The sequence below is a fragment of the Liolophura sinensis genome, chromosome 1, assembly GCF_032854445.1.
Source record: "Liolophura sinensis isolate JHLJ2023 chromosome 1, CUHK_Ljap_v2, whole genome shotgun sequence".
In the NCBI taxonomy this organism is placed as follows: domain Eukaryota; kingdom Metazoa; phylum Mollusca; class Polyplacophora; order Chitonida; family Chitonidae; genus Liolophura; species Liolophura sinensis.
The window spans coordinates 4,034,197-4,060,787 of NC_088295.1; the positions used below are offsets into that span (position 1 = coordinate 4,034,197).

The 26,591-nt window shown below is 40.8% G+C and overlaps 1 protein-coding gene across 3 annotated transcripts; it reads left to right on the forward strand.

Annotated features, from left to right (window-relative positions):
* The first annotated feature begins 34 nt into the window (after positions 1-34).
* Positions 35-25,827, forward strand: LOC135468072 (scaffold attachment factor B1-like). 3 transcript variants are annotated; one of them, XM_064746129.1, is made up of 20 exons: positions 35-204; positions 8,706-8,796; positions 9,554-9,585; positions 9,961-10,251; positions 10,981-11,076; positions 11,567-11,624; positions 13,898-14,423; positions 14,817-14,854; positions 15,264-15,382; positions 15,659-15,808; positions 16,127-16,187; positions 16,517-16,762; positions 17,902-18,083; positions 18,979-19,142; positions 21,831-21,968; positions 22,368-22,514; positions 23,109-23,438; positions 23,577-23,770; positions 24,357-24,497; positions 24,858-25,827. In XM_064746129.1, the coding sequence occupies exons 1-20, from the start codon at positions 73-75 to the stop codon at positions 25,184-25,186; spliced, it is 3,465 nt and encodes a 1,154-aa protein (XP_064602199.1). In that variant the 5' UTR covers positions 35-72; the 3' UTR covers positions 25,187-25,827. The 3 variants fall into 3 exon arrangements, with proteins under 3 accessions (XP_064602199.1, XP_064602181.1, XP_064602190.1); XM_064746111.1 differs by having other exon boundaries at positions 16,517-16,819; positions 24,858-25,825; XM_064746120.1 differs by having other exon boundaries at positions 9,964-10,251; positions 16,517-16,819; positions 24,858-25,825.
* Positions 25,828-26,591: the final 764 nt, after the last annotated feature.

Genomic DNA, 26,591 nt, shown 5'->3' on the forward strand with positions numbered 1-26,591 from the left:
CACCTTGACCGGGAATAGCCGAAGCTGACGGATTTCCTGATCGGCTACAAAGCTGCCAGCACGAGAAGGAGCATGGCGTCCACAGAATCATCGACGAAGAAGAAATTAGTCGATTTACGAGTAGTAGATTTGAGATCAGAATTAGAGAAACGTGGTCTTGAAAAGACGGGAATCAAAGCAGTCCTTATCGAAAGACTACAAAAGGTAAACGCGATCGTAAATCCTCTATATATTTACTATGTAGGCCTAGTTGTCGCGCCTTTCAATATGGCGGACATGTTCCAGTTTATTAAAAATAATAGACGGGAGAGTGTAGTCCTATCCTGGAAAGTGTTAATAATTTGCTCGTAATTTCGGCGAATATAATATGACGACGTCAACTTCCAGGTTTAAGTGTGTATTCTGTCGCTCCAGAATGCCTGAGCAGTCCTTGAAATTGAAAGTGGGCCTGATGAATTGCACGATGGAAAACGAATTACACTGACTCGCACTGCGCGGTTAAACGGGTTCCTTCGCTTTTTATGAGTCTCTTGGTTATGGTCAAATATTAACTTCCTTTCGTTATGTTTTCTTCTTTGTTTTGTTGAAATTTATGTTATGATTATGCATTGAATGAAAATTTCAATTTTGTTTAGAGTCATTCTTACATTTATTGTCCGTTCAGTTTCATGTCCCGAATGGTTCTCGAATGCGCGTGCATTATTTTGAGGATCGAGACGGTAAATTTCACATGCCAGTTGGTACTGTGATAGCATATGTAGCGAAAAGAATTACACCATGTAAGGTAGTTAACAGTTCCTGATAATATTTAGGCCAATCTTATGGCAATCAAACGCTTTGTTAGTCACCAACATGGTGAAAATAAAGAATGTGAAAGTTACCAGACAGCGGGTATACCATTTGATCTTGACCCCAGTGCCACAGATAAGGGACGTGCAGGTTTAAATTCGCTTAAAAATTAGATATGCTTCTAAAATTGAAACAGAGCATACTGAAAATGCTTCATGATTTGTGTGTACGCCTAAATTGCTGAAAGTTATAGCGTACATGCGAGATTTAAAGCAAACAGTCGTGTCAAAATCGAAAGTAGATCATGTATTTTCCTTGCATGACACTCTCCACGATGTGTTTTCAGAAACGGAAGGTTACAGCAAAGGCCCATGTACCACTGCTCACAGTCATGGAGAACTGTGATATTTGTGTGTGTGACATTCTGTAGTGTTGGCCATGAAGATGTAGCAAGGCCTAAAAAAATGGTCATTTTTGTTACTATACAGCAAGTTCTGCTACTATACTACATTAAATCATCCAGATATCACTCTCAGTGTATGGTTTTAATTCTACGCCAATCGTCAGTTATTTGTGCTATGTTTAAGTGTCATCGGGGGTTCAGTTTCCAACACTTACATATATCGGTGATTTCTGAGGAGAGAAGCTAATGCTATGAAATACGAGAATAACTAGTGTTCAGAAACACTTCAGATTTATACTATATACTGCCAATAAATAAAGCCCAAATACTAAATGTTTGTCTTCTAATGTAGGCCTACATTTGGATATAGTATAACAAGTGTGTCATGTTTTGATCTCAGAAGGGCAGTTGTGCATGTATACAGAAACGTTTCGGCAGGTAAAAAAAAAATTACCAGTCGCATTAGGCAAGTTACCATAGAAAGAAATAATACTGCGACCCCTGCTATCAGAACAAAATGAAATAGTTAAGTTGTCAGTGACTGAGGTATTGGATTAAACTGAGCAAGTCCACAGGTTGAGGTGTAATAAATAGAGGCGGGCCTATGAATGTGATTCAGATTCATTCCTAGTGAGGATGAGCTGAAGTAATTAATTTATTCTGGATTGTTATGACAAGTGGTGATTCTGGGCAATCGACATGTACATACACATAGGCCTACTTTTAGTCCTGTATTATATTGAATTGAATGGTTATTCACCATACGTAAATGTATGTATAATCACATATCTCGTAAAATGGCGGGAATAAAGTACGAGGGACTTGTTCTATCCCTGACTCATTGTTATCAAAGAATAATAATACATGCTTGGTGAGGAGTGATAATTATTGAACAATTGTATTAACAAAAAACAAATTTACTTGGGAAAAAACTCACATAGAAATGTAACACTACAAAAAAAGTTAACTATACAATAGTGTGAATAATATTTTGTGTGACACCTTGTGACAGATTGTTTGGCTGATGTGGATCGAATATTGTTAATTAAAAAATCTTTTAACCTGGATTTGAATAAAGATGTGACATTGATTACTTTGAGGTTTGGAGGAAGCCTATTCCACTCCCTTGGGGCTGATGATCTGATGAAATGTGTGGATAGATTTGAAGTTAGAAAAGGTACATGGAGATCGAAAGAATAGGATCTGGTTGGGTTATTGTGAACGTCGGATTATCTTTTGAACAACTATAGAAATTTGTGAGGAAGAGAGGGTGATTGGTGAGTGAATTTATGTGTGAGTAGCAAGGATGAGTATCTGTGCATTTGTGCAAGTGGGAGGATTTTGAGGTTCTTAAATATTGGAGCCATGTGATTCAGTCGTTGTGAGAAAGTGATGAGGCGGATGATGCGTTTCTGAAGAATTACTAAGGGATGGAGATGACTCATGTATGTGTTACCCCATAAAACATTTGTATAGGAAGATAGGGGAATATCAGAGAGTAGTACAAAATAAGCAATTTTTTTTTTGTTGACATTTGCTCGAATGTGTTTGATGATGTCATTATTTCTGGACACCTTCTTACTAGTAAAGTTAATGGGAGATGTCCAAGATAGCCTTGAATTAAAATAAACTCCCAAGAACTTGTGTTCTTGAAGGCTGGCTATTTCAACGCCATGTAAATATAATGGGGGCGGGAGTGCCTTATTTTTGGATACATTTATTTGCGTGCATTTTGTTTTACTAATATTAAGGGACAAACGGTTAGCTGTCAGCCAATCGGAAATTTTATGCAACTCTACAGACATAGTGGATACAGCCTCGGTGCTTGTAGGCGCATAAGTGCAAACACTTGTATCATCGGCAAATAATGTAAAATCCAGAATATCTGATGATGCTGTGATATCATTAATGTACAATAAAAATAATGTAGGACCGAGAATGGAGCCCAGGGGAACACCACAATTTACCTTGTGGTCTTATGACAGATTTTCTTAGTGAACTGATTGGGATTGCCCAGATTGATAGGTCTCGAACCATTGAGCCCTGTTAGCTGGAAACCCATAGTGTTTGAGTTTTTGTAGAAGGATTTTGTGGTTGACAGGGTCAAAAGCTTTTGACAGGTCAAGAAAAGACATGACAGAATGTTGTTTGGCAGAATGTTGTTTGGCCTCTTTGGCAACAAACGAGGTAGTTGTATAGAGTGCCCAGTTCTGAAACCAAATTGTTTGGGCGAAGTGATGTCATTGGCTGTCAGAAAATCATTTTATTTTTCCATTATTTTGCTCAGACTAGGTAATACCGAGATAGGATGGTAGTTTGTGATGTCATTGGCGTCACGACATTTAATGATGGGGGTAATTTTTGGAGATTTCAACGAAGACTGCATACAACCTGACATAAGGGACAAATTAACTATATTTGCAAGGGGAGTTGAAATATCTTTTGCAACAAGTTTGAGATCAGACATGCAAATGTCATCTAAGCCTGGAACTGATGACTTTAGACTGTGTATAGTGGTTTCAACAAGACCAGGTGAGACAGGAGAAAACTGAAAGTTTTCTTCTACAGGCTCACCTAGAAAATCTGAAAAATGTTTAGGGCTTGGGGGGTATCTTAGCATCAAGACTAGAAGCTGTAGTCAAAAAAAAGTCATTAAATCTATTGGAAATGACACTTTTATCTGAAACAGATAACCCATCAATATTAAAACTTTTTTTGCATTTACCACGTCCCATTAGATCATTCAATACTTCCCAAGTTCCTTTTATATTGTGATTTTGATTGTTAGTGGGTTTTTTTCGGAAGTAATCCTTTTGCGAAAAACAGATCAAGTTGTTCAGTATGTTTCTGTACATCCTATATTTTACCCGAGTCGGTGTATCAGTAGATTTCAAGTACTTGTGATAAAGTTTGTTCTTCTCGAATACAGACTATAAAATACCTTGTGTGACCCAAGGTTTGTGAGTATGTTTCAATAGGCTGTCTTTGGTCACGACAGGAAAGCATGTGTTGTGTTGTATTTTATGGATAATTTCCCAGTAAAACAGGAGAAAGCATCATTAACACTATCGGATGATAGAATGTCATGCCAGTCTATATTTTGAACATTTTTTTTAAACAGATTGACTTGTTCTGGTGTCTTTTTTCGAAAAGGGTAAGTTGATGTTTCTTTCGAAAAAACATTAGTCGAGAAGATATTGAATATAGGGAAATGGTTAGATATAACGTTTAAAAATATACCGGAGAAATTGCATTGAGCATGCAAGTTTTTGAAGATGTTATCTATAAGGGTAGCAGAGCAAGAACATACTCACATAGGTTTTGTAATGGAAGGAAAAAGGTAATGACACTTCATTAGTTCAAAAAAATCTTTGATGGTAAATGGCTATCACACTTGAATAAGTCTATACTGAAGTCACCCAAAGTAATACATTTTTTGTTTGCGGGTATATTACGAAGGGCTGTGCTTAGTTTTTCATTAAAAAGATACACGTTTTTGCCTGGAGGGCGATAGTTCCAATAACATAGACATTTGACGGAGCAGCGATCTACACAAATAAAGACTCACATCCACAATCTGCATCGAAAAAAGAAAGATTATCGCGTATCTTGCAAGACCCAAACGAGCTATTAACATAGAGTACAACACATCCTCCCTTCTGTTTATCTCGGGAGGCAGAATATAAAGTGTAGCCTGGCAGAGAATATAAGCATTTGGTTAATGGGCTGAGCCAACTCTCCGAAAATCCAAGGACTGAAAAGTTAAAGATTGAGAGTATGGATAAAGCACGAATTTCGTCACAATTTTTTGCAGTGCTACGGGCATTTAAATGAACGGTTGAAAACTGATTTTGATTGTCATAATCGAAGGTTTTTAGGTGTTGAGTAAAACTTGTAGGGCTATGGTAGTTGGACAGGTGTGAGTCTAAATTACCCCAGTAGGCAATTTCATGTTCGTTGTCATCAGTCTGTTTTAGATGCATCATAGTCATTCAGTTCACTTGAATTGAAGCACATCTGGTCAATAATATCAAGATTATATGTTGGGACGGTGGACGAGGCAGTTGATGATGAAGTAGGTGTTGTGTAGGGAACATCATGGAATGGCAGGTGGGAGTATGAATTGTGAGGTGGAACAGGCATAAAAGAGTCATTATCCATATTTAGTTGAGTAATATGCGAATGATTCTGTACAATTATTCCACATAAAAAAGCCAGGATGAGTGTTAATTATAGATGTAAGGTACACATAGAGAAGTAACACATTTAAAAAAATACTTAATGAATACAAAGAAAGTGAAAAGCCGATTTGTAAAAGAGCCACAATATATACACAAAAAACAAAAATTAGCCATACGGTTGTGTAGGATTTTCTACAAGTCACACGACAAGGTAAGTGGATGTAATTAACATGAAGTGTCAACATAGAGTCGAAGCCACATAGTCCATGCAGTGTGGGTGGATATAATGATAAGATGCTGTGGGTTGAAAAGCGTGCACGCACTGTAGCTATGACACGGGTGTCACAAGCACTGTCATGGCACAATTCATAAAGGGTCAGCTCGGTTTTCACTGTACAGAGTCTTTCAGTAAGAACTTGTGAAAGGAGCACGAAAGCAGCGCGCATGCAAACTAGTTTTAGGAAAGTGTGGTGTGCTATATTGAGGGCACTACCGACAGTTACCCTATACCACCAGGTAATGCAACAGGCATTCATGGGTACACATACAGTTGCTTACATAAGGGTAACAGTTAAGATAAAATATACATTGAGATCATACCGTTCAGGACAAGTGTTAAAATTGGAACATGGTATGTACATGTAAGATGCAACTGCGCATTATCCAATATATGCTGATTAAAATGCAGCTGCACATTGTCTTGAGTTACTAATTGGGAAACGAAGGGAGGGGGCATATGTTTGGATACTCAGCAAGCGAATCACTAGTTCTTGGGATTGACACTTCTTTATTGTCAACAAACAGTTTCCCACACGCAAAACGCACCTTTTTCCCTTCCATGTAGTATCTGTTCATCAGATCCCTAGCATTGTTTTTTTCAGCACCTGTATTCGGGGATCAGATCTTCAGTTACAAATAAAGATGAATCATCCAGAAGTTCCTTGGCCTTAGATAAAACTTCTCTTTGCTGGGGACGGTACAAGAATTTAGCCAAAAAATGGCAATTTTGACCCTCTCTTTGTTTTCCCACATGGTGTGCATTTTCAGTATTGATATCCTTCAGTTCCAGCTTGCCTCAGTAACAGACTTTACAATCTGGAAAGCATTTTCATCAGATTTTTTTACCAATTCCTCCGAAACGTAAATTATATGCCCGACTATACCGTTTCTAGTCAAGAATTTTTTCCTGAAGGTCACGGTTTTCCTCAGAAAGTGATTGCATATTGGATTTAAGTTTTCTGATTTCCTCGGCGTGACTCTTCTGCACTTTGTCCATGATTTGAACGATGGAGTCTGTATGTTGTAGGCTAGAAATGAGACTGTTGAGTTCTATCAAGTTGAGAGAGGTGCTTGAGTGAACTTTGCTGAGTTGCATGTACCTTGTATAGAATTTGTTGAATGTCACTCACCAAATTCATCACAAAATCAAGGAACTTTTTGTCTTCATCGGGTTGATCAACAACCTGTTCAGCCTCAACTTTCACCTCTTCCTTGTCACCAGGATCACTGCACTTTGGATTGGCTTCTTGTTGTAGATCTAAGACTTTCGTTGGGGTTGTCCAATTTCTGAGGCTTTTGGTGGCATGGTGGTATAAAGCAGGCCCCAATATGTATGGCTAGTTTAACTTCTGTTCATTGAACACTACTGGGCTCTGCTGGACACTGCCGGAGCTCCACGAAAAGCACGTCCTCACCCAAGGATGCTTCCAACTACAAGAATCTCTCTAGGCCTGTACATGTATGCATATGTATGACTTTTGATTTTCTCAACCTTCTTCACTCAATTAACTTCACACTTTCCAGGTGTGTTGCTTGGGATCCAAACTAGTGAAGTGTTGAGTATTTTCAAAAAATGGGTACTGCAGTAGGCTCACCCAGTGCTCCCTTTTTTGGAAAAGTAGGGAGTACCGCATCACCTCTGAAAATTGTCTGTAGCACTGCTTGAGCCCTTGGGTTACTGCCCAATAATTGATCTTCCCATTTGGGTGATCTCTTTGAGGTCATGTCATTATAGAATTCTGGAACTGCCTATAGAATTCACGGCAGTTGTAAAGACTAGGTTAACCCTGTTGTTAGTCAGTGAGCTCCTCCTCAGATGTTCGTTGTGAAAAGCTGCTGCTTCAATGAATTGGCATCACTATACCACCTGACACCACCCTCAAGTTTAAAATTCCCACCCTTGCAGTACTGTCTCTCGTATGTATGTTCTTGCAAAAGACATTGCCATAGTCTTCAGAATTGAAAAGCAGTAGACTATATAGGTTTATGTAGAATAGTGCACTTACTGCGTAACATATTTCTTTTCATTTCAGATTCACATTCTGTAACCATAAATTTGGGCTAAACTTTGACAACACTCCTCTTTTTCCTTGCACTCATCCCCTGTCATAGTTGGGAAGTCGACGATGTGAAATTAGATGAATCTTACTTGACTTGCTTGAAACTTCCGAACGGATTTGGCTGAGGTTTTCTCGGTCTGATCAGGCTAGCGCCTGCACTCAACAAAATACACTTTGGCACTTTATGTGGGCTTCTTGGAAACGCACGAAACGATTGAGAAAAGTTCACTTTTTACAACACGAGGACCTCTTTGTCGGATTTATATGCAAAAAAATTCTGCCCTTTTTGGAATAGCATTCTGAAACATGGCCAAGGGTGTAGAAAATTTTTCTTATTTGAAACTAGTTGTTTCAGATGAAATCGTCAAAAAGCCCAGATCAGATTGACATTCTTGTTGCGTCATGTTGTGCAAAAGATTGTTTGATTCTGCATGATACTAGTGATGCTTTTTGAGAGAAAAACTATGATTTGGCGGATGGTCGTGGGTTACCCCCCACCATAATGCTGGCCGCCGTCGTATAAGTGAAATATTTTTGAGTATGGCTTAAAACACCAATCGAATTAATAAATAACTATGATTTGGAAGGGGTTTGTGGGTGTTTATGTGTACCTGGCTGAAAGCTATTAGATTTATATAACCAGTGACAAGAAACGAGAAGGTCACCTGGCCTCAGATGCAGTTGAGGATCGACCGTGTAGAATGGATAAACTATCCCAAATGATGTAAAAATTCAACCATGAAAGAGCATTTTGGAGGCGAATAAATGTCATGAGAAATCATTTTTGGTGCTAAAAAGTAGGTTGTCATCCTACCTTCCAAACACCTCTCAAAACACCTTTCTATATTCAATGGAACTCCCAGAATCTGGAAAAATGGGCAACTTCGTCATGGACAAAATTTTAGGTCATTTAGGGCACTCCTGGTTCGTGGACTTCATGACCGCAAATATGATAGAATGTATCAATGTGACTAAATGTGATGTTACTTTCAGGCATTGGAAGACGAAGGACAGGACCCCAATGTGCTAGAATTTGAGACGGGGGATGGAACCCAAGGGAAAAGAGCTGTGAAAAAATCACCAAGTAAGCTGGACTACATATAGGGCTCTGATAGTGTGACAATTACCACAAAGAAAACCTGGTATCGCTACAATAAAAGCATAAACAAATCTAAATGTACATGCAGTAACAATTGTGTAGGCCTCAAATGTCAGATTCTTCATGCATAAATGTGTTATGTATTTGAAGTCGCCAGACTGACAAACTGATTTCTGCCTACCATTTTTAAAAAACCTGGGCGATAACTTCATTATAATGTTTTATACATTTATCCCATATCACTTTGTCTATTATTTTTGAAAGTCACTGCCATTCTTTGGGGTGATTTGTCAAAGTAAGCCTACTTACCTGAAGGCATAAACAGTGATTTACTTACACCTAGCAACATAACAGCCAGTTGCTGATAAAGTGAATGTATATGCTTTAATGTAGACTGTTGGGAGTTGTTTTAATTCAAATTAATGTTACAAATTGTTAATAACAAGTGGAGTCTGCATTGTAAACTGCATCCATAGCAGTTGACATGTGATGGTCAATGTTGTTTGAGATGAGGAAAGCATTTCTTGATATGAATGTTCAGGCTGAAAATCTGAGCCAGAGGTGGAGGATCTCTGGCAAATCCCTCTGACTTCAAAGGGAAAGTAATAGTGCATTTAAACTGTGGCAATGGTCCTGACGGGTTAACTTTTATTTTTCAAAAGATTAACTTGTGCTTTGGTAAACAGTTCATCTGAACTCTTTGTTAACATTCGTGTACACGATACATTTTGTGGTTTTTCAGGAATGGATGTTGAACCCGAGAAAGAGACTGAGGTACGCCCTAGAATGTCCTGAATATTTGCTGCTATATTTTTCAATTAAGCGTAATGGTTGGAAAAAATATCTTGCTTGTCAGTTTTTGAGTATTAGTGATACTGTGTTAACTGGTGCAATTCACTCGATAAGGTGTAATGTTACATATACATGTGTACATAGTGTATGTCAGTGGGATGTGGGGGTTGAAGAAGTATATTGCAGGCATGCCTGTAAATACATGGAAGGATATATTTCTGGGCATTATTTCCACTTTAACCACAGTTAATTTGCAAAACACAAAAAAATTAAGAACAACTCTTTATGAAGGAAATGTTCATCTGTTGTTGGTCCATTTCTTTTGGGTGTTCATATGTATGGATTTTCTGGTTTCAGCAGGACACTGTTGATGAGCCAGAGGTTGAATCCAAAGCAGAGTCAGAGCTCCAGCCTGAGCCTGAAGGGGAAACTGAACCCGAACTGGAGGTTAAGCCTGAAACGGAGCCTGAAGCTGAGTCAGAGCCCCAGTCTGAGAATGCTGAGCCTGAACCCGAAGCAGAGTCAGAGCCTGAAGCAGGGCCTGTGCCAGAGGCAGTGGAAGAGGAGGAGGAGATGGAGACCAGAGAGGAGGAGGAGGCTGAGGCTGCAGAACCAATGGAGCAAACTGTGAACGGCACTGCTGATGACGTAAGTGCACTTCTGGGCGAGTCTCATTTTCAGTATTCACCAAACACAATACATGTGTATAAATATTGAGGATTTCTACCATGTTGAAGTACAGCTTGGAATACCTGTTTTACTTTGTTCATACCTGTGCAAATTGTGTGTTTGAGGATTTCTACCATGTTGAAGTACAGCTTGAAATAGCTGTTTTACCTGGTTCATACCTGTGCAAATTGTGTTTTTGCTGGAGTTGGCTAATCAGGTTATCTCCTAATTGAGGTGTTTTACCTGGTTCATACCTGTAAGAGTTGTGTGTTGTGTTGGCTGTAGTTGTTGGAGTTAGCTGATCAGGATCATTGTCTGGTAATTTGAGCCCTAATTGAGGTGTTTTACCTGGTTCATACCTGTACGAATTGTGTGTTTGCTGGAGTTGGCTGATCAGGATGGTTATCTCCTAATTGAGATGTTTTACCTGATTTTTACCTGCTTCATACCTGTAAGAGTTGTGTAGTTGCTGGAGTGGGTTGATCAGGTCGACTGATGGTTGTCTGTTAATCTGAGCCCTGATTGAGGTTTTTTCTACCTGATTTGTACTTGGTTCATACCTGTAAGGGTCATGTGTTGTGTTTACTGTAGTTGCTGGAGTTGGCTGATCAGAATGTTTGTCTGTTAATCTGAGTCCTGATTGAAGGTGTTTTACCTGATTTGTACTTGGTTCATACCTGTAAGGGTCATGTGTTGTGTTTACTGTAGTTGCTGGAGTCGGCTGATCAGGAAGGTAGGGAGGAGGAGGAGGATGAAGAGGCAATGGCTCTGGGTCAGGAGGAGGAGGACAAGCTCTTGGGAGAGGTGAGACATAGAGCAGAAGGTCTGTTAGAAGCTCCCTGTATACTTATGATCTGTGTTCTTCTTCAGATAGTTTTTACCATACGTCCATTAAAAGGTCGCAACCAGAGAAAAGTTTGATTATGAATTATTGCAGAGAGCAAAGAGTAATCACAGTGTTGTTGAGGTTCTCAGATGTAAAAAATGGTATTGGTAAAGATTGCATTGTTCTCTTTATGCATGTTACCATTGACATATTTATTTCTGATTTTTTTTTTTAGAGCGTAATCCCTGACATTTTAAAAGGCAAGGCATGTTTATTTTGGTTACCTTTCTAAAGTGAAAGATAGCCTTGTTTTTATATCTGTTGGTTACCAAATATAAACTAAATGTGATAAGGACTGCGAGTACTTCATCATTTGTTTTCAGTCTGAAATGTGCAAGATTTGGCATTGAGTTAATTTTGTGCATCAGCAATTGGATGTTGTAATAGCTATTGTTTATATTTTATTAGCCTGAGGAAGAAGTTACAGAGGTACCCCCAGTTACTGAAACAACAAATGTGGATGAAGGTAAGCCGTTGAGATTTTAAGGTAAACGTTTCTGTAGAGACGAGATAGAGCTGACATTGTGTGAAAGGAGGAGAATGTTTGAGGGATGGTTAACAAATAAAACCATGAATTATTAGTGTTGGTGTGTGATTGTTACATAGAACTCAGCAGATTTGCTGAAGCTATATGTAGGTGTCCAGTACCAAGAGCAGAGTTGAAGAATGTGGCAAAATTTTCCTCATGATTCAAGAACAGGTTACTCCTACCAGTAAGAAGAGACCAGAGTCCGGTGACATGAAGTAGACGTTCGTGCATTTAAATGTACAGACATACCCTCTGATCAGACAATAGAACATCTGTACGACACTACATCTGAAGAACCACACTTGGAAAAATTTGAAGACCATACATTTTCCCGCAAAAAATGTTCCAGTTCAAGGCATGAAGAGTTATTGCACATAGCTGATATGGACACACTTCAAGAAAGAGATGACGATGTGTGGACTTCATGGACACTATGTGAGATGTTTGCAATTCCATGGTCAGCACTAGAACGCTTCACAATGCCATGGACAGCATTAAAGATGTTCACAATTCCATGGACACTATGTGAGATGTTTGCAATTCCATATTCAGCATTAGAACGCTTCACAATGCCAAGGACAGCATTAAAGATGTTCATAATTCCATGGACACTATGTGAGATGTTTGCAATTCCATGGTCAGCATTAGAATGCTTCACAATGCCATGGACAGCATTAAAGATGTTCACAATTCCATGGACACTATGTGAGATGTTTGCAATTCCATGGTCAGCATTAGAACGCTTCACAATGCCATGGACAGCATTAAAGATGTTCATAATTCCATGGACACCATGTGAGATGGATACAATTCCATGGACACCATTAGAGAGCTTCATAGTGCCATGGATATCATTCTATGGACAGCATTAAAGATGTTTACATTTCCATGGACAGCATTAAATATTGCAATATCATGGACTGCATCGGAGATGTATACAATTCCATGAACACCATTAGAGAGCTTCGTAGTGCCATGGATATCATTTTATGGACAGCATTAAAGATGTTTACATTTCCATGGACAGCATTAAATATTGCAATATCATGGACTGCATCGGAGATGTATACAATTCCATGAACACCATTAGAGAACTTCGTAGTGCCATGGATATCATTTTATGGACAGCATTAAAGATGTTTACATTTCCATGGACAGCATTAAATATTACAATATCACGGACTGCATCGGAGATGTTTACAATTCCGTGGACAGCATTAGAGAGCTTTGTAATTGCGTGGACAGTGTTTGAGATGTTCACAATTCCGTGGACAGCATTCCGAGACAATTCCATGGACAATCCTGACGGTGTCCATTGTGCCTGCAAACAAAGCTTATGGTTGAAGTAACAGTTAATGAATTAACAAAGCAAACTGACTCAGACAAAGGTGGCTTACATGGAAGGCGTGAGGCTCATGTGAACATCTGGGTACTGAGAGTATCCAGAGTGCAGCAAGAAACAGTCTGAAGATATGGTAGAGGAATACACTGTTGAGTAATGGTTTCTCGGTAATTTTGGTGAAGGATTGCAGTGTATGGGACTGGGACTTGAAGTTGGAAAGTTCGCATAGTTGACAGCAGTATGGACAAGCCAGGCCAGATTCTCATTTTATTTAAAAGATAACGCGACAAACTTCAGGACAATTGTACGAGTGGAAGTCCTTGTCCTGTTGGTGGACTGGTAACGCTACTGTAACTGGAACGGCTCCTTGTATCAGTGGACTGGATCAGAGTGCAGTGCTAGGAGTACTTTATCCAAACATTGTTTCCAGTTATAACTGTTGAAGTTCACAGTATGACCATACCTGGTTGTGACATAATGTTAGAAGTGACGCCTGTCCTAGGGGACAAGTGGTGTGGAGATGAATTGAAGATGCTTCTTGGCACCTGAAGTAAGCAGCACTTATTGAATGAAACATGTTGGTAGGTGTCCTGAGGACAGCTTTTTTTTAGCTGCTGGGTGTGTGGTTGTGTGACAGGCATTTGTTTGTAATCTGTTTTTTTTTTTCCTCTTTCCATTAATTATGCAGTTTGTCTGTATACAATTAACATGATTTTGTGAGCTGAAGGTGTGGAGGAGGAGAGTCCTGTCTGGCAGATTCTCTCCAATGGTTTTGCTAGGTAGATTGAAGCAAGCGACCAGTTGTTTCCTTGTCTGTTTCCTTGTTTCACAGCAACAGATCCTCAACTTATTTCTTGAATTTCTCTAGAATCTAAGCCATCTGAAGAGACAACAGCAGCACCACCAACAAGTTCAGCAACAATTAAGGAAGTAGAGTCTCCAGTCAAAGGAGCTGAAATAGTAAAGGAGGCAAAGTTACCAGAAGCGTCAGCGCTTGTAAAACCAACGTCAGCACTAAAGAAAGCTGCAGTTCTGAAGCCGCCGAGTCCAACAAGCGTGCCCATCCCTGTCCCTCTTACAGTCGAGGATACCATAAAAATGGACACATCTTTAGCTCAGCAGCAGACAGAAGACAATGTTTCACTTATAGTGCAGGTAGATGACACTCAGTATGATCTAGACTCTGACATTTTTGATGGATCCAGTGGGAAAGGGGAGAAAGCTGTCAAGCCTGAGGGCAGCGATGGTAAAGATGGTGCCTCGGCCTCTGCTGAAGTCACACCGATCACAACCGAATCCACCAGCGAGACCAAGAAAGAGGGCTCAGATGGGGGCAAAAAGGCTGAGGACAAGAAAGAGGAAAAGAAAGATGAGAAAGATGCAAAAGTGAAAAGGTTTGTTTTGCCTCAGTCCATCTTGTGTCCCCCATGACGAAGGAAAGCGAAAGGTTAAATAAAATTTCTCAGGCTGCAGCCACTAGCTTAAGTAGCTTGTTGGTTGAGTTAGTTTTAGTCTACCTTACTCATGAGAAGGATAGGTCTGCCAAAATCTGTCATGGATTACATTCATTTTGTCACAAAAACACTTGATCAGCTGATCGACATTTTTCTTTGCAGCCTTTTTGATCTTGCACTTCACATTCACACCCTCCCAAAAATTAACAACATAATCTAGACAGGATTGATTCTCACCTACAGGTAAGAGAAATGATGTAAAATGAATGAAACTATGGTATGCTATGGTGTGTGAGTGTGGTAATTCATCATGGCTTCTCTTGTTCATTTCAGTACTGCTACTTCAAAGGATACCAAGTCCACCACTAAAGGTACTGTATTAGGTTGACATGACGTGTATCAAATTGTGTCAGACGTACAAAGTCAAGACTTCAAACCCCACACATTCTTAGTACAAGATAGTATGAACACATGTAGGACAGCATTATGGTGGATGGCCCACCCATCCAAAGGAAAACTGAACATGGCTCAGTTTGGTGACATCCAATCTCTGGTTTACAGCTAACCAACCACTTCAGGCACATGAGACATTTTTATGTTGATTTTCAAATATTTTTAAATTAAATGAACCAGGAAAACTTGTGTTAATACATGTACTGTTGGAAAGACACCATTGCTGTCCATAAGTAGGTAGAAGTTTCAAAGACCCATGAAGGATGTTTAGAGAGTTTGAATAGTGTGTGTGCCTAGGTTAAAATATTGCATTTGTGATGTTGTTAGATTCCAAGTCTGTGGCGGTGAAGGGTGGTAGTTCTAACAGCCGAAACCTGTGGGTGAGTGGACTGGCCTCCTCTACCAGGGCTACCGATCTCAAGTCACTCTTCAGTAAGCAAGGGAAGGTAAGTGCCAGCTGTTTGATGTGCAATGTACATCTGGGGCTTGTGTTCATTTTAATGTAAGTTTTATAGGCCCCTGCCATTAGGCAGAGCCTATTATGTTATCTGCCTGTCCGTATTCGTGTCCGGGCTGTAACTCCCAACAGTTTTCCACATAGAGTTTTAATTTTTGGTGGACAGACAGGCGATTCACATTTGTCCATTTTTGCGGTTGTCATGGTAACCAGGCATGCACCTCAGTTAAAGACAAACAACTGGCAAGGATGTATTTCTCAACAGGTGATGGGAGCTAAAGTTGTGACCAATGCCAGGTGTCCTGGATCCCGCTGCTATGGATTCGTCACCATGAACTCCCCTGACGAAGCTGCCAAGTGTATTCAGCATTTAAATCACACAGAGCTGCACGGAAAAATAATCACCGTAGAACGGGTAAGTACAGGAAAGGGCAAATTGCTCAGCCTCATTTTTTTTCCCTGAAAAGTGACTTGGAGAGGAATGTAAGTAGGGCAAGAGACATATAGGGCTTTATACATTTTGTCGTTGGGACAGTTATGCCTCCAAAAAACCAGGCAGTTGTAAATATGAGTACACATCAAAGCAATTGTTTGTCGATATGCAAATTAAGGATTCAGTAGCTGTGGGAGGGTGAAAAATCGATGTATAACGGAATTAGAAGAACGGTGGATGATGAGTTAAATTGTATAGTAAGTGTGATTACAATGTGCCCTTTAACCATTTGTGTTTCAGGCCAAGAGTGATCCTGCTGCCAAGAAGGCAGACTCTAAGACAGCAGATACCAAAAAAGAAGGTAAGGGGCACATATCACTTGAGCTTATTATATTCAGGGACCATCCTGCGCATACATCAACATGAGACTTAGGGGTAGTGTTGAGTAGTGTTACGTTTAAACATTGTTATGTGAAACGTGTTAGATTTGTCATGTCATTAAATGTACTGTGACTTCAGTTGGAAATGCCTATATATGTCCTAAAGGGAGAAAAGGATTTCGTCAAGACATGGATGTTTTTGCAGATTAAAATGGAACTTGTGACTGTCGGAGAACTACAGGAAAATAGGAGAAATGGCAGCTTTTTGTCACATTTGAATGGAAAGCAATTCTGAATTTTGTCTTTAAAGATAAGAAAGATACAGAGAAGAAAGATACAGAGAAGAAATCTTCTGAGAAAAAGGATGAAAAGAAGGATATCAAGAAAGATGATGGTAAAAGTGTGAAGAAAGAAGATGCAAAAGCTATGAAGAATGATGAAGGAAAAACAGTGAAGAAAGATGATGGAAAAGCAGTGAAAAAAGATGAGAAGAAAGATGTGAAGAAAGAAGAGAAAAAAGATGACAAGAAAGATGAGAAGAAAGACAGCAGAGATGGTAAGAGGGGCGAGAATAAGGATAGGGGTCGCTCATCATCCCGGCGGAGAGATTCAGGTGGGCCATTACCTGCTGGATGTTCTATTGTTATCTCACTTTCTGATTGGTTGAGCTTTAATTGGGGCATCTGTTGATGGCTTGTACACTTGTATTAGTAGTATGGGACTGATTGTAGTATCTTCCCTTTTCCTAATTGCTCTATGCCAATTTGTTAACTTACTTGCTTCGTGCTCATGCTGTCAATGTGTTTTCTCTCCTTTCCTTCATTCTCTCATTCTGCTACCCGGTACCTGTATTATCTCCCATCAAACCACCTGATGCCTGTATGTTCTCTCATCATGCTACCGGATGGCTACATGTTCTATCATCCTGCTACCTTATCCTTGTATGTTCTCTCATGATCTTGCTACCTGATATCCATATGATCTCCCATCATACTACCTGATGCCTGTATGATTTTTTGGCATGTTTCTTGTTGTCTGTGTGTGTGTTGATCTGCAGTGGTTTACAGGGTGGCCAACATATTAAGATTCTTGGAATGATCTTGCTTTTTATACTATAAATATTATAAGTCCATTATTGTTCATATTTTGTGATACTGCCTTGTGATACAATAAAAGGAACTGATCAACTTGAACAGAACTATGATAAAGTTTATAGTTACATTAACAAAAAGTGAAACCATTTCACCGGTCAAATTATGTCCTATACATTACAAGTGCAAGTTGTGAGTGACTGTAGAAGATACACCCTATACATTACAAGTGTAACTGATCAGTGACTTTAGAACATACACCCTATACAAAGTGTAAGTGGTCAGTGACTGTAGAAGATACACCCTATACATTACAAGTGTAAGTGATCAGTGACTGTAGAAGATACACCTATACATTACAAGTGTAAGTGGTCAGTGACTGTAAAAGAGACACCCTATACATTACAAGTGTAAGTGATCAGTGACTGTAGAAGATACACCCTATACATTACACTTGTAAGTGATCAATGACTATGGAAGATACACCCTATACATTACACTTGTAAGTGATCAGTGACTGTAGAAGATATACCCCTCACATCGCAAGTGTAAGTATTGAGAAAATGTCAAATACACTAATAGCGAGAGATGGTGTTTTTGACAGAGAAGTCAAGGACAGTGGTAATGGACAAAGGGAAGGGAGAGCCAGTAGTGCAGTTAAAGTCCAAGGAGGAGAAAGAAAGTGAAAAGAAGACCAGCCCCAGATCCTCCTCGGTGAAGAGCTCGAGTCAGCCCAGGTCACGTCCCCCACCCAAGAAAGAAATCCTCTCCTTTGATAAAATCAAGGTAAGACTGTTGTGGTAGGATTGAATCACACAGTGACATGTTTCACCAAGCAGAGTTTACAGTTACCCTGTGAAGTTGCATTTTAATGCATTTTAATGGTTCAGTGTGCATTTGCAAATAATAAGTGGTGAACGCGGTTTGTCACTGGTTGATGATTTGCAGTTTGTTGATTACTTGCCAAGGGTTTATGGTTTACAGTTTCTTAATATCTCGCCAATGGTTAATGATTTACAATTTCTTCATAATTTGCAAAATGTTGATGATTTGCAATTTCTTAATAATTTGCAAAATGTTGATGATTTACAGTTTCTTAATAACTTGCCAGCAGTTGATGATTTACAGTTTAATATCTCGCGAAAGATTGATGATTTACAATTTGTTGATATCTCACCAAAGGTTGATAATTTACAATTTCTTAATCTCTCCAAAGGCTGTTCTCATTTTATTAATATCTCACCAAAGATTGATGATGTACAATTTTTTAATAACTCACCAAAGGTTAATGATTTAGCATTTGTTAATATCTCGCCAAAATTTGATGATTTACAATTTGTTAATCTTGCCAAAGGCCGTTTACAGTTTCTTAATGTCTCGCCAAAGGTTTATGATTTACAAGGTGTTAATATCGCTCAACAGGTTGATGATTTACTATTTGTTAATAACTTGCCAAAGGTTGATGATTTACTATTTGTTAATATCTCGCCAAAGGTAGATATACAATGGGCTCTTGAGATTCCTGCACCTATAAAACTGATCCGTCACAATGAAGTAAAAAGTTTTGGAGTACAGTGTAAGGAACAATCAAATAAATCAATGCACTGATACTGATTATCCCAGTGGATCCTAATGAACATGACACACACACATGTGTAATAGTTGTATAATTGTGCGGCAGGAGGCCAGAGAAAGGGAAAGACTGCGAGTGAGAGAGAGACGTTTGAGGGAGGAAGAGACAAGAAGATTGCGGAACCTGGACCTGGCCCGACAGAGGCAGCGCGAGGTGGAATGGCAGCAAAAGAATGAGGCTATGAGGCTGGAGAGGGAAAAGGAGAGAATCAGGTCAGTTACTGACATCATGCTTTCTCCTTGCATCCTGTTGTCGTCATGAGGCTGGAGATGGAGGAGAGAATCAGGTCAGTCACTGACATCATGCTTTCTCCTGGCATCCTGTCAGTGTCATTTGTCTGGAGATGGAGGAGAGAATCAGGTCAGTCACTGACATCATGCTTTCTCCTGGCATCCTGTCAGTGTCATTTGTCTGGAGATGGAGGAGAGAATCAGGTCAGTCACTGACATCATGCTTTCTCCTTGCATCCTGTCAGTGTCATGAGGCTGGAGATGGAGGAGAGAATCAGGTCAGTCACTGACATCATGCTTTCTCCTGGCATCCTGTCAGTGTCATTTGTCTGGAGATGGAGGAGAGAATCAGGTCAGTCACTGACATCATGTTTTCTCCTGGCATCCTGTTGTTGTCATGAGGCTGGAGATGGAGGAGAGAATCAGGTCAGTCACTGACATCATGCTTTCTCCTTGCATCCTGTCAGTGTCATGAGGCTGGAGATGGAGGAGAGAATCAGGTCAGTCACTGACATCATGCTTTCTCCTGGCATCCTGTCAGTGTCATTTGTCTGGAGATGGAGGAGAGAATCAGGTCAGTCACTGACATCATGCTTTCTCCTGGCATCCTGTCAGTGTCATGAGGCTGGAGATGGAGGAGAGAATCAGGTCAGTCACTGACATCATGCTTTCTCCTGGCATCCTGTCAGTGTCATGAGGCTGGAGATGGAGGAGAGAATCAGGTCAGTCACTGACATCATGCTTTCTCCTGGCATCCTGTCAGTGTCATTTGTCTGGAGATGGAGGAGAGAATCAGGTCAGTCACTGACATCATGTTTTCTCCTGGCATCCTGTTGTTGTCATGAGGCTGGAGATGGAGGAGAGAATCAGGTCAGTCACTGACATCATGCTTTCTCCTGGCATCCTGTCAGTGTCATTTGTCTGGAGATGGAGGAGAGAATCAGGTCACTCACTGACATCATGCTTTCTCCTGGCATCCTGTCAGTGTCATTTGTCTGGAGATGGAGGAGAGAATCAGGTCAGTCACTGACATCATGCTTTCTCCTGGCATCCTGTCAGTGTCATTTGTCTGGAGATGGAGGAGAGAATCAGGTCAGTCACTGACATCATGCTTTCTCCTGGCATCCTGTCAGTGTCATTTGTCTGGAGATGGAGGAGAGAATCAGGTCAGTCACTGACATCATGCTTTCTCCTGGCATCCTGTCATTGTCATGAGGCTGGAGATGGAGGAGAGAATCAAGTCAGTCACTGACATCATGCTTTCTCCTGGCATCCTGTCAGTGTCATTTGTCTGGAGATGGAGGAGAGAATCAGGTCAGTCACTGACATCATGCTTTCTCCTGGCATCCTGTCATTGTCATGAGGCTGGAGATGGAGGAGAGAATCAAGTCAGTCACTGACATCATGCTTTCTCCTGGCATCCTGTCAGTGTCATTTGTCTGGAGATGGAGGAGAGAATCAGGTCAGTCACTGACATCATGCTTTCTCCTTGCATCCTGTCAGTGTCATGAGGCTGGAGATGGAGGAGAGAATCAGGTCAGTCACTGACATCATGCTTTCTCCTGGCATCCTGTCAGTATCATTTGTCTGGAGATGGAGGAGAGAATCAGGTCAGTCACTGACATCATGCTTTCTCCTGGCATCCTGTCAGTGTCATTTGTCTGGAGATGGAGGAGAGAATCAGGTCAGTCACTGACATCATGCTTTCTCCTTGCATCCTGTCAGTGTCATGAGGCTGGAGATGGAGGAGAGAATCAGGTCAGTCACTGACATCATGCTTTCTCCTGGCATCCTGTCAGTATCATTTGTCTGGAGATGGAGGAGAGAATCAGGTCAGTCACTGACATCATGCTTTCTCCTGGCATCCTGTCAGTGTCATGAGGCTGGAGGAGGAGAAGCAGAGAATCCAGTCAATTACTGACACCATGCTTTCTCCTGACGTCCTGTCATTGTCATGACGCTGGAGGAGGAGAAGCAGAGAATCCAGTCAATTACTGACACCATGCTTTCTCCTGACATCCTGTCGTTGGCTGGAGGAGGAGAAGCAGAGAATCCAGTCAATTACTGACACCACGCTTTTTCCTGACGTCCTGTCGTTGTCATGAGGCTGGAGGAGGAGAAGCAGAGAATCCAGTCATTTACTGACACCATGCTTTCTCCTGACATCCTGTCGTTGTCATGAGGCTGGAGGAGGAGAAGCAGAGAATCCAGTCAATTACTGACACCATGCTTTCTCATGACGTCCTGTCGTTGTCATGAGGCTGGAGGAGGAGAAGCAGAGAATCCAGTCAATTACTGACACCATGCTTTCTGCTGACATCCTTTCAGTGTTCCCGGACTACAATACATCGGATTCTGATATGCTCTGAAGGCATAGGTTAACCCTTCATGGGCCTGGTGCCTGTTTACTCTGACGTGGTGGGGCTGCTGTTAGGAGTCCTGTTCCAGTGAAGGAGCACAATAGATGGTTTTCCTGAGACAGGCCTGCTACATGTTTATACCTATCATGGTATGACCAACCCAATGCTGAAAGAGATGTCATACCTCCAGGAAACATGCACTTGACAACAATAGAAAGTATGTTCTTTTGTGTGTGTGCCAATGAGGTACATAAAGACCTGTCAAACAAAAAAGCATTTTTATTTTTGTGGTTTTTTTCCCCCCTCACAGAATGGAGCGTGAAAAATTAGAGAGAGAGAAGTTAGATGCCGAGAGACAGGCCCGTATCCGGCTGGAGGCAGAAAGGCGGGAAAGAGAGCGAATTGAGAGGGAAAGGATACAGGAACAGAGACGACTAGATCAGATCAAGTGAGTGGTTGGACAGTCTGTCTAACAGCCAGCACCTCTGTGGTATAATCACTAGATGTTTCAGAGATTACAAGGTCTGATCATGATAATGTGATTGGCAGCTTGTCTCAAGTCTCCAGCGCAGTCAGTATAAGTTCATAAAAAGCCCTGGAGTGTTGCTACAGGTTTCTCAGTCACTGTCTAGCTTCACATTTATCTTACTTAGTGGGTTAAGATAAATATTAAAAAATTATTATTTGTGAATCTTAAAGCTGGAATCTATTATCTTCTCACTTTCCTTGAGGTTTGCGTGCCTAGACCTCTCTTTTCACTGTGAGATTTTGATATGTAGCGGCTGTAACAGGAGACTATAGTCTATGGTGCATGTGATGTTGATGGGTGTGATACTGATTTGTGCAGATTAGAACAGGAGCAGCAAAGACGCTCGATGAAGCGACCTTACGACAGTCAAAATGCCAGGGATTCTGACCCTTACTGGAATGATAACAAGCGCCAGGTGACTTCCAATCGCTACGACTCACATGGAAACTACAATTCTAATGATAGGTAAGGCATGTAATCTACATGTTTTCCAGCTTTTAACAGCTTTACTCTCTGTTCTGACCCCAAACATTCAGTATAAATTGGTGTAATTGTGACAAATTCAATACAGCTCATCATTAACTCTAGAATAAAATTAACAAAGAGTTCCTGAAAGTTGCTGATTTCCTGTGAGACCATAACTTGGTGTGCAAAGCCCCTACATGTCACGAAAAAATGCTGAAATCTGCTGGAAAACTCTTCCCACTTGCCTGTAGTCTGTCCATGGATGAATCTTCTTAAACATATCCCAATTGCCACTCTTTAAAAAGAAATGTTTTTTTTCTTTGGATCCAGAATATTGAAATGTCTTCTGTTACTTTACGTTGAGCAAACAGTGCATGCTTAACACACAGGTATCTTATCAAGCACTCACGGCTGTCAGTTGTAAAGCCAGGACATTCTAATATCAGCCTTCGGCTAATAATTTTGATTAACTCTTTCATTTTGAAAAATCCCCTCAAAATTTAACACTGTTTATTAAATTATCAAATATTATATTAATTATGAAAGTATTTTCAGTCTTGCTGTATGGAACTCACCTTAAACTTGCTGTTGTAGAAATGACCGTTATGGAGATCGGAACCAGGACAATGGGTACGAACGGCGAGTGGAGAAGTATGACCGACGGGACAGAACGGGCAATGTGGGATCATCCAGAAACGACGCCTCTAATGGGCGGTACAGCGACTCCGGAAGGAGGGATAATCGTTCTAGTTCTAGAGACACTGGCCGTGGCCACATGGACAGGGACGTGCGTGTTAGCCGAGATGGAAGGGGTAGAGATCAGGGATCGCGCACAGGGACGGGGCGAGATGTGGGTCGGCGAGAGGTATCACAGCGGGGGGATACACGCACAGTCAGCCGTGACGATAGGACAGACGTGGACAGGTACTCTACCAGATAAGTCTTGGTCTCCCTGTACGCTTATGGTTGTAAAACTCAACAGATTTATTGGTTATAAATTTGAATTGCATATATAGTAGCTTTAGGCATTGTTTATACATGTAGTTATTGTTTTGTTGTCAGGTTTGATAGTCGCACAGGGATAAGGGATGACAGTCGAGGTCGACGTGATGACTCAGGTGGGCGGGCCAGGAATCAAGATGTTACCATGGCACATGACCGGAGAAATGTCCAGGAAAGGGGCAGAGAACCTGTTCGTGACACACGATCTGATTGGAAGAATGACCGTGGCAATATGGCACAAGTGGACAGAAGAGGTATAAAGCTTGCTCAGAATTCCTTATGTGTTTTTGAAGCTCTGGGCAACATTTCTGCATATTGTGGGAAACTCCATTTTCAGCTCGCCATTACAAAGTTAGGCAAGGTATTGGGAGAGAGGGTGTAATGTTAATATAGATGCCAAGGCGAGCTTTGTCATAAAATCAGTTATTGAAGTCACAGAGTAAGGTTTTATGGTTAGGCTTAGTTTTCAGGATGTCTACTTGATGAACAACATTTGAAGATGTCTCTCTTAATTCTGAGATAAGACTTTCAACAATACAAATTTTTGACTTGGCCAATTTTGGCATCAAATTCAGTAGGCTATACATAAAACTGCCAGTGTAGGTTTTATGTATCGGTCAACTAGGATGTCTTACATCTTAAGCTTGCTTTGAAGATATGCACCTTTTAAATCTGAAACATTATATGAATTTGGCACAAATACCAGGTTTTGGACATCCAGTCAACTTGCACTACCATTTCAAACTAAAGCATTAATTGGCGAGCTGTCGGGTTTCCATAACCCTTTGTTCAAGTGTTGTGCAGTACTCCTGACAGCCTTGTGTTCCTCTTTTTGTGTAGATTCCCGCCAGACTGTGTCGGATACCCGGTATGTTGACGGTAGACAGTCAACCTCGAGCCACGGTGGTGGACGAGACTCTTGGCAGTTGCAGGATGACCGGGGACGGAGTAAAGGATATAGCAGTGGACAAAATGTCATGGGTAAGATGCACATGTTTTCTCTGCTCAGTCTCGAGACAAAGGTCTGTCTTTGTAATGCATTTCTATAATATCCAGTGTACATAATTAATTCAGATCCAATGTTTTACAGGCTTGTAACAGGGTTAACTTAAAGGAGCAGGCTTCTTCAAATCTGGGCAGATGTTTAAGTTTAGCACTTATAGGCTCCCCTCCAGCAGTGTGTAAGAATGTTTGGTATAGCATGGTCAGTTGAAGTGTAAACATTCATTATGTAAATCAGAAATATTCTTTCTTATGTGTGTGTATGATTTTAACATACCTTGGAGTTGTGTTGTTAACTTATAATGGTAGACTCATGCTGCATGTGTGTGTATTTGGCAGGTTCAGTGACCAGCTCTGGACGGGACCAGTGGTCTGGGGATCACGGGAAGTTGGACTCGTGGGGTGGGGTGAACAATGTTGACAGCAACATGTCGCGCACAGCTGACCACAGGTGGCAAGGTCAAATGAACACACAGACTGATAACCGTGGAACGTTTGCCATGAATGCTGGACTCTTACCAAACCCAGGCACGACGTTGTACATTCAAAACCCTGCTGCAGCTCAAGTGACCTCGTTACTGATGGGTGGAGGGGGTGGAGTCAGCAGGCAGCAAGATGCGCGATTTGATGCCTACAAAACTATGAGTACTTCCATGAGGCGGTACTGAGAACACTGACTTGTCCAACCATTCAAACGGCCACATTTCATACATACATGGTGCATGGACTTCGTGTTTCATTTAAACATTTGTGTAGAGGTCAATTTTTGTTCCTGTGTCAATCATGTGAAGATTTGTTGGTATAATTATTAGACTGTCGTTTTTAGCCTGGTGTGAGCCAGCCAGAGTGGCAGATTTTAAATGTAAATGCAAGATCAATAAATATATCCATGTTACCTGACTGCCTTTTCTGCTGATTTTCTGGGGATGGAAGCCCAGGAGTGGTAGACCCCCACCTATACTAGGTAGGACACCCAGTGATGAGGAGAAGTCCAGGTTGGACATCAGCCTCATTTGTCTGGTGTGCCTGGTGTGACTGATCCAAGACCCAGCCATAGATGTACATCTCCTAATATAGAAAACTTTTCATTGGCAGAATAATTGCTAATATCAGTGGTCAGCTTAGAAAAAAAGTAGTGCACCTTAATTTACAAAATGGCTGCATAAGTGATCTTTTTTGGGTGCAATGGCAGGTGGGGGCCTTAACTTGAACTCTCGTTACAGAAGCCGCTGAGTAGCGATACCAGCCCCAGTGACTTATTCAGGCCTCATTCATTATGTGATGAGATTTACTAAAAGACTTCCCAATCAGACTATGGAAGGTGATTACCAGAACTTAAATATTGACTTTTATTTGTTCTTGTCAAGGTATAAACAAGTTTCTTGTATCATTGATCGTTTTTTAGTTTCTTCCACCAGTGACCTTGGTCAAGATTTCTGTACACAAGTTGCTAGTGGTACCAGTACTGTAAAGCAAACGTAAAAAATAATGCATGCAATGTAAGGAATATGCCAGTGTTCAGGTTATGGTGGTGTTAAGTTTCTGACTAGATACATTTCCATGCCACTTACTTTCCACAAAAGTGCGGATGGTTGTGGGTTTCCCCCGGGCTCTGCCTGGTTTCCTGCCACCATAATGATGGCCGCCGTCGTATAAGTGAAATATTCTTGAGTACGACGTAAAACTCCAGTCAAATCAAAATACCTTCCAATGTCGCATGCAAGTCACTTGGGAAGGTGCGTTTGTAGCTTGCCAAAGGACAGTGGTTTACCCTGTGCAGTACAGTTTCCTCTTAAAAAACTGATCGTCATTGCTAAAGTCAAAAATTTGTTAATAGGGTGTTCAAACAACCTCAGTTTTTAGCATATGTGACAGCATCAGAATGGCACAAAGATTGACTATTATTTAAGGTGTTAGGCCATTTCTAAACAATTTGACGTGGCCCTCAACATATTCCACAAGCGTGCAACATAAGTTTGTAATGTTATGTTATTTAGAAAGTGGCAGAAATAACAGGTTTATTGTCATTATGGATTTACACTTTCTTGACACAGCACGCATTTCGGTGCTGCA

What these genes read in the sequence shown, in the direction of transcription:
- LOC135468072 (XM_064746111.1), top strand. Translation starts at nt 73, where the DNA reads ATGGCGTCCACAGAATCATCGACGAAGAAGAAATTAGTCGATTTACGA. An exon ending in AGCTGTGAAAAAATCACCAA is followed by an intron (nt 8,797 to 9,553) that starts GTAAGCTGGACT and finishes GTGGTTTTTCAG; the next exon opens with GAATGGATGTTGAACCCGAG. An exon ending in AACTACAATTCTAATGATAG is followed by an intron (nt 22,515 to 23,108) that starts GTAAGGCATGTA and finishes TTGCTGTTGTAG; the next exon opens with AAATGACCGTTATGGAGATC.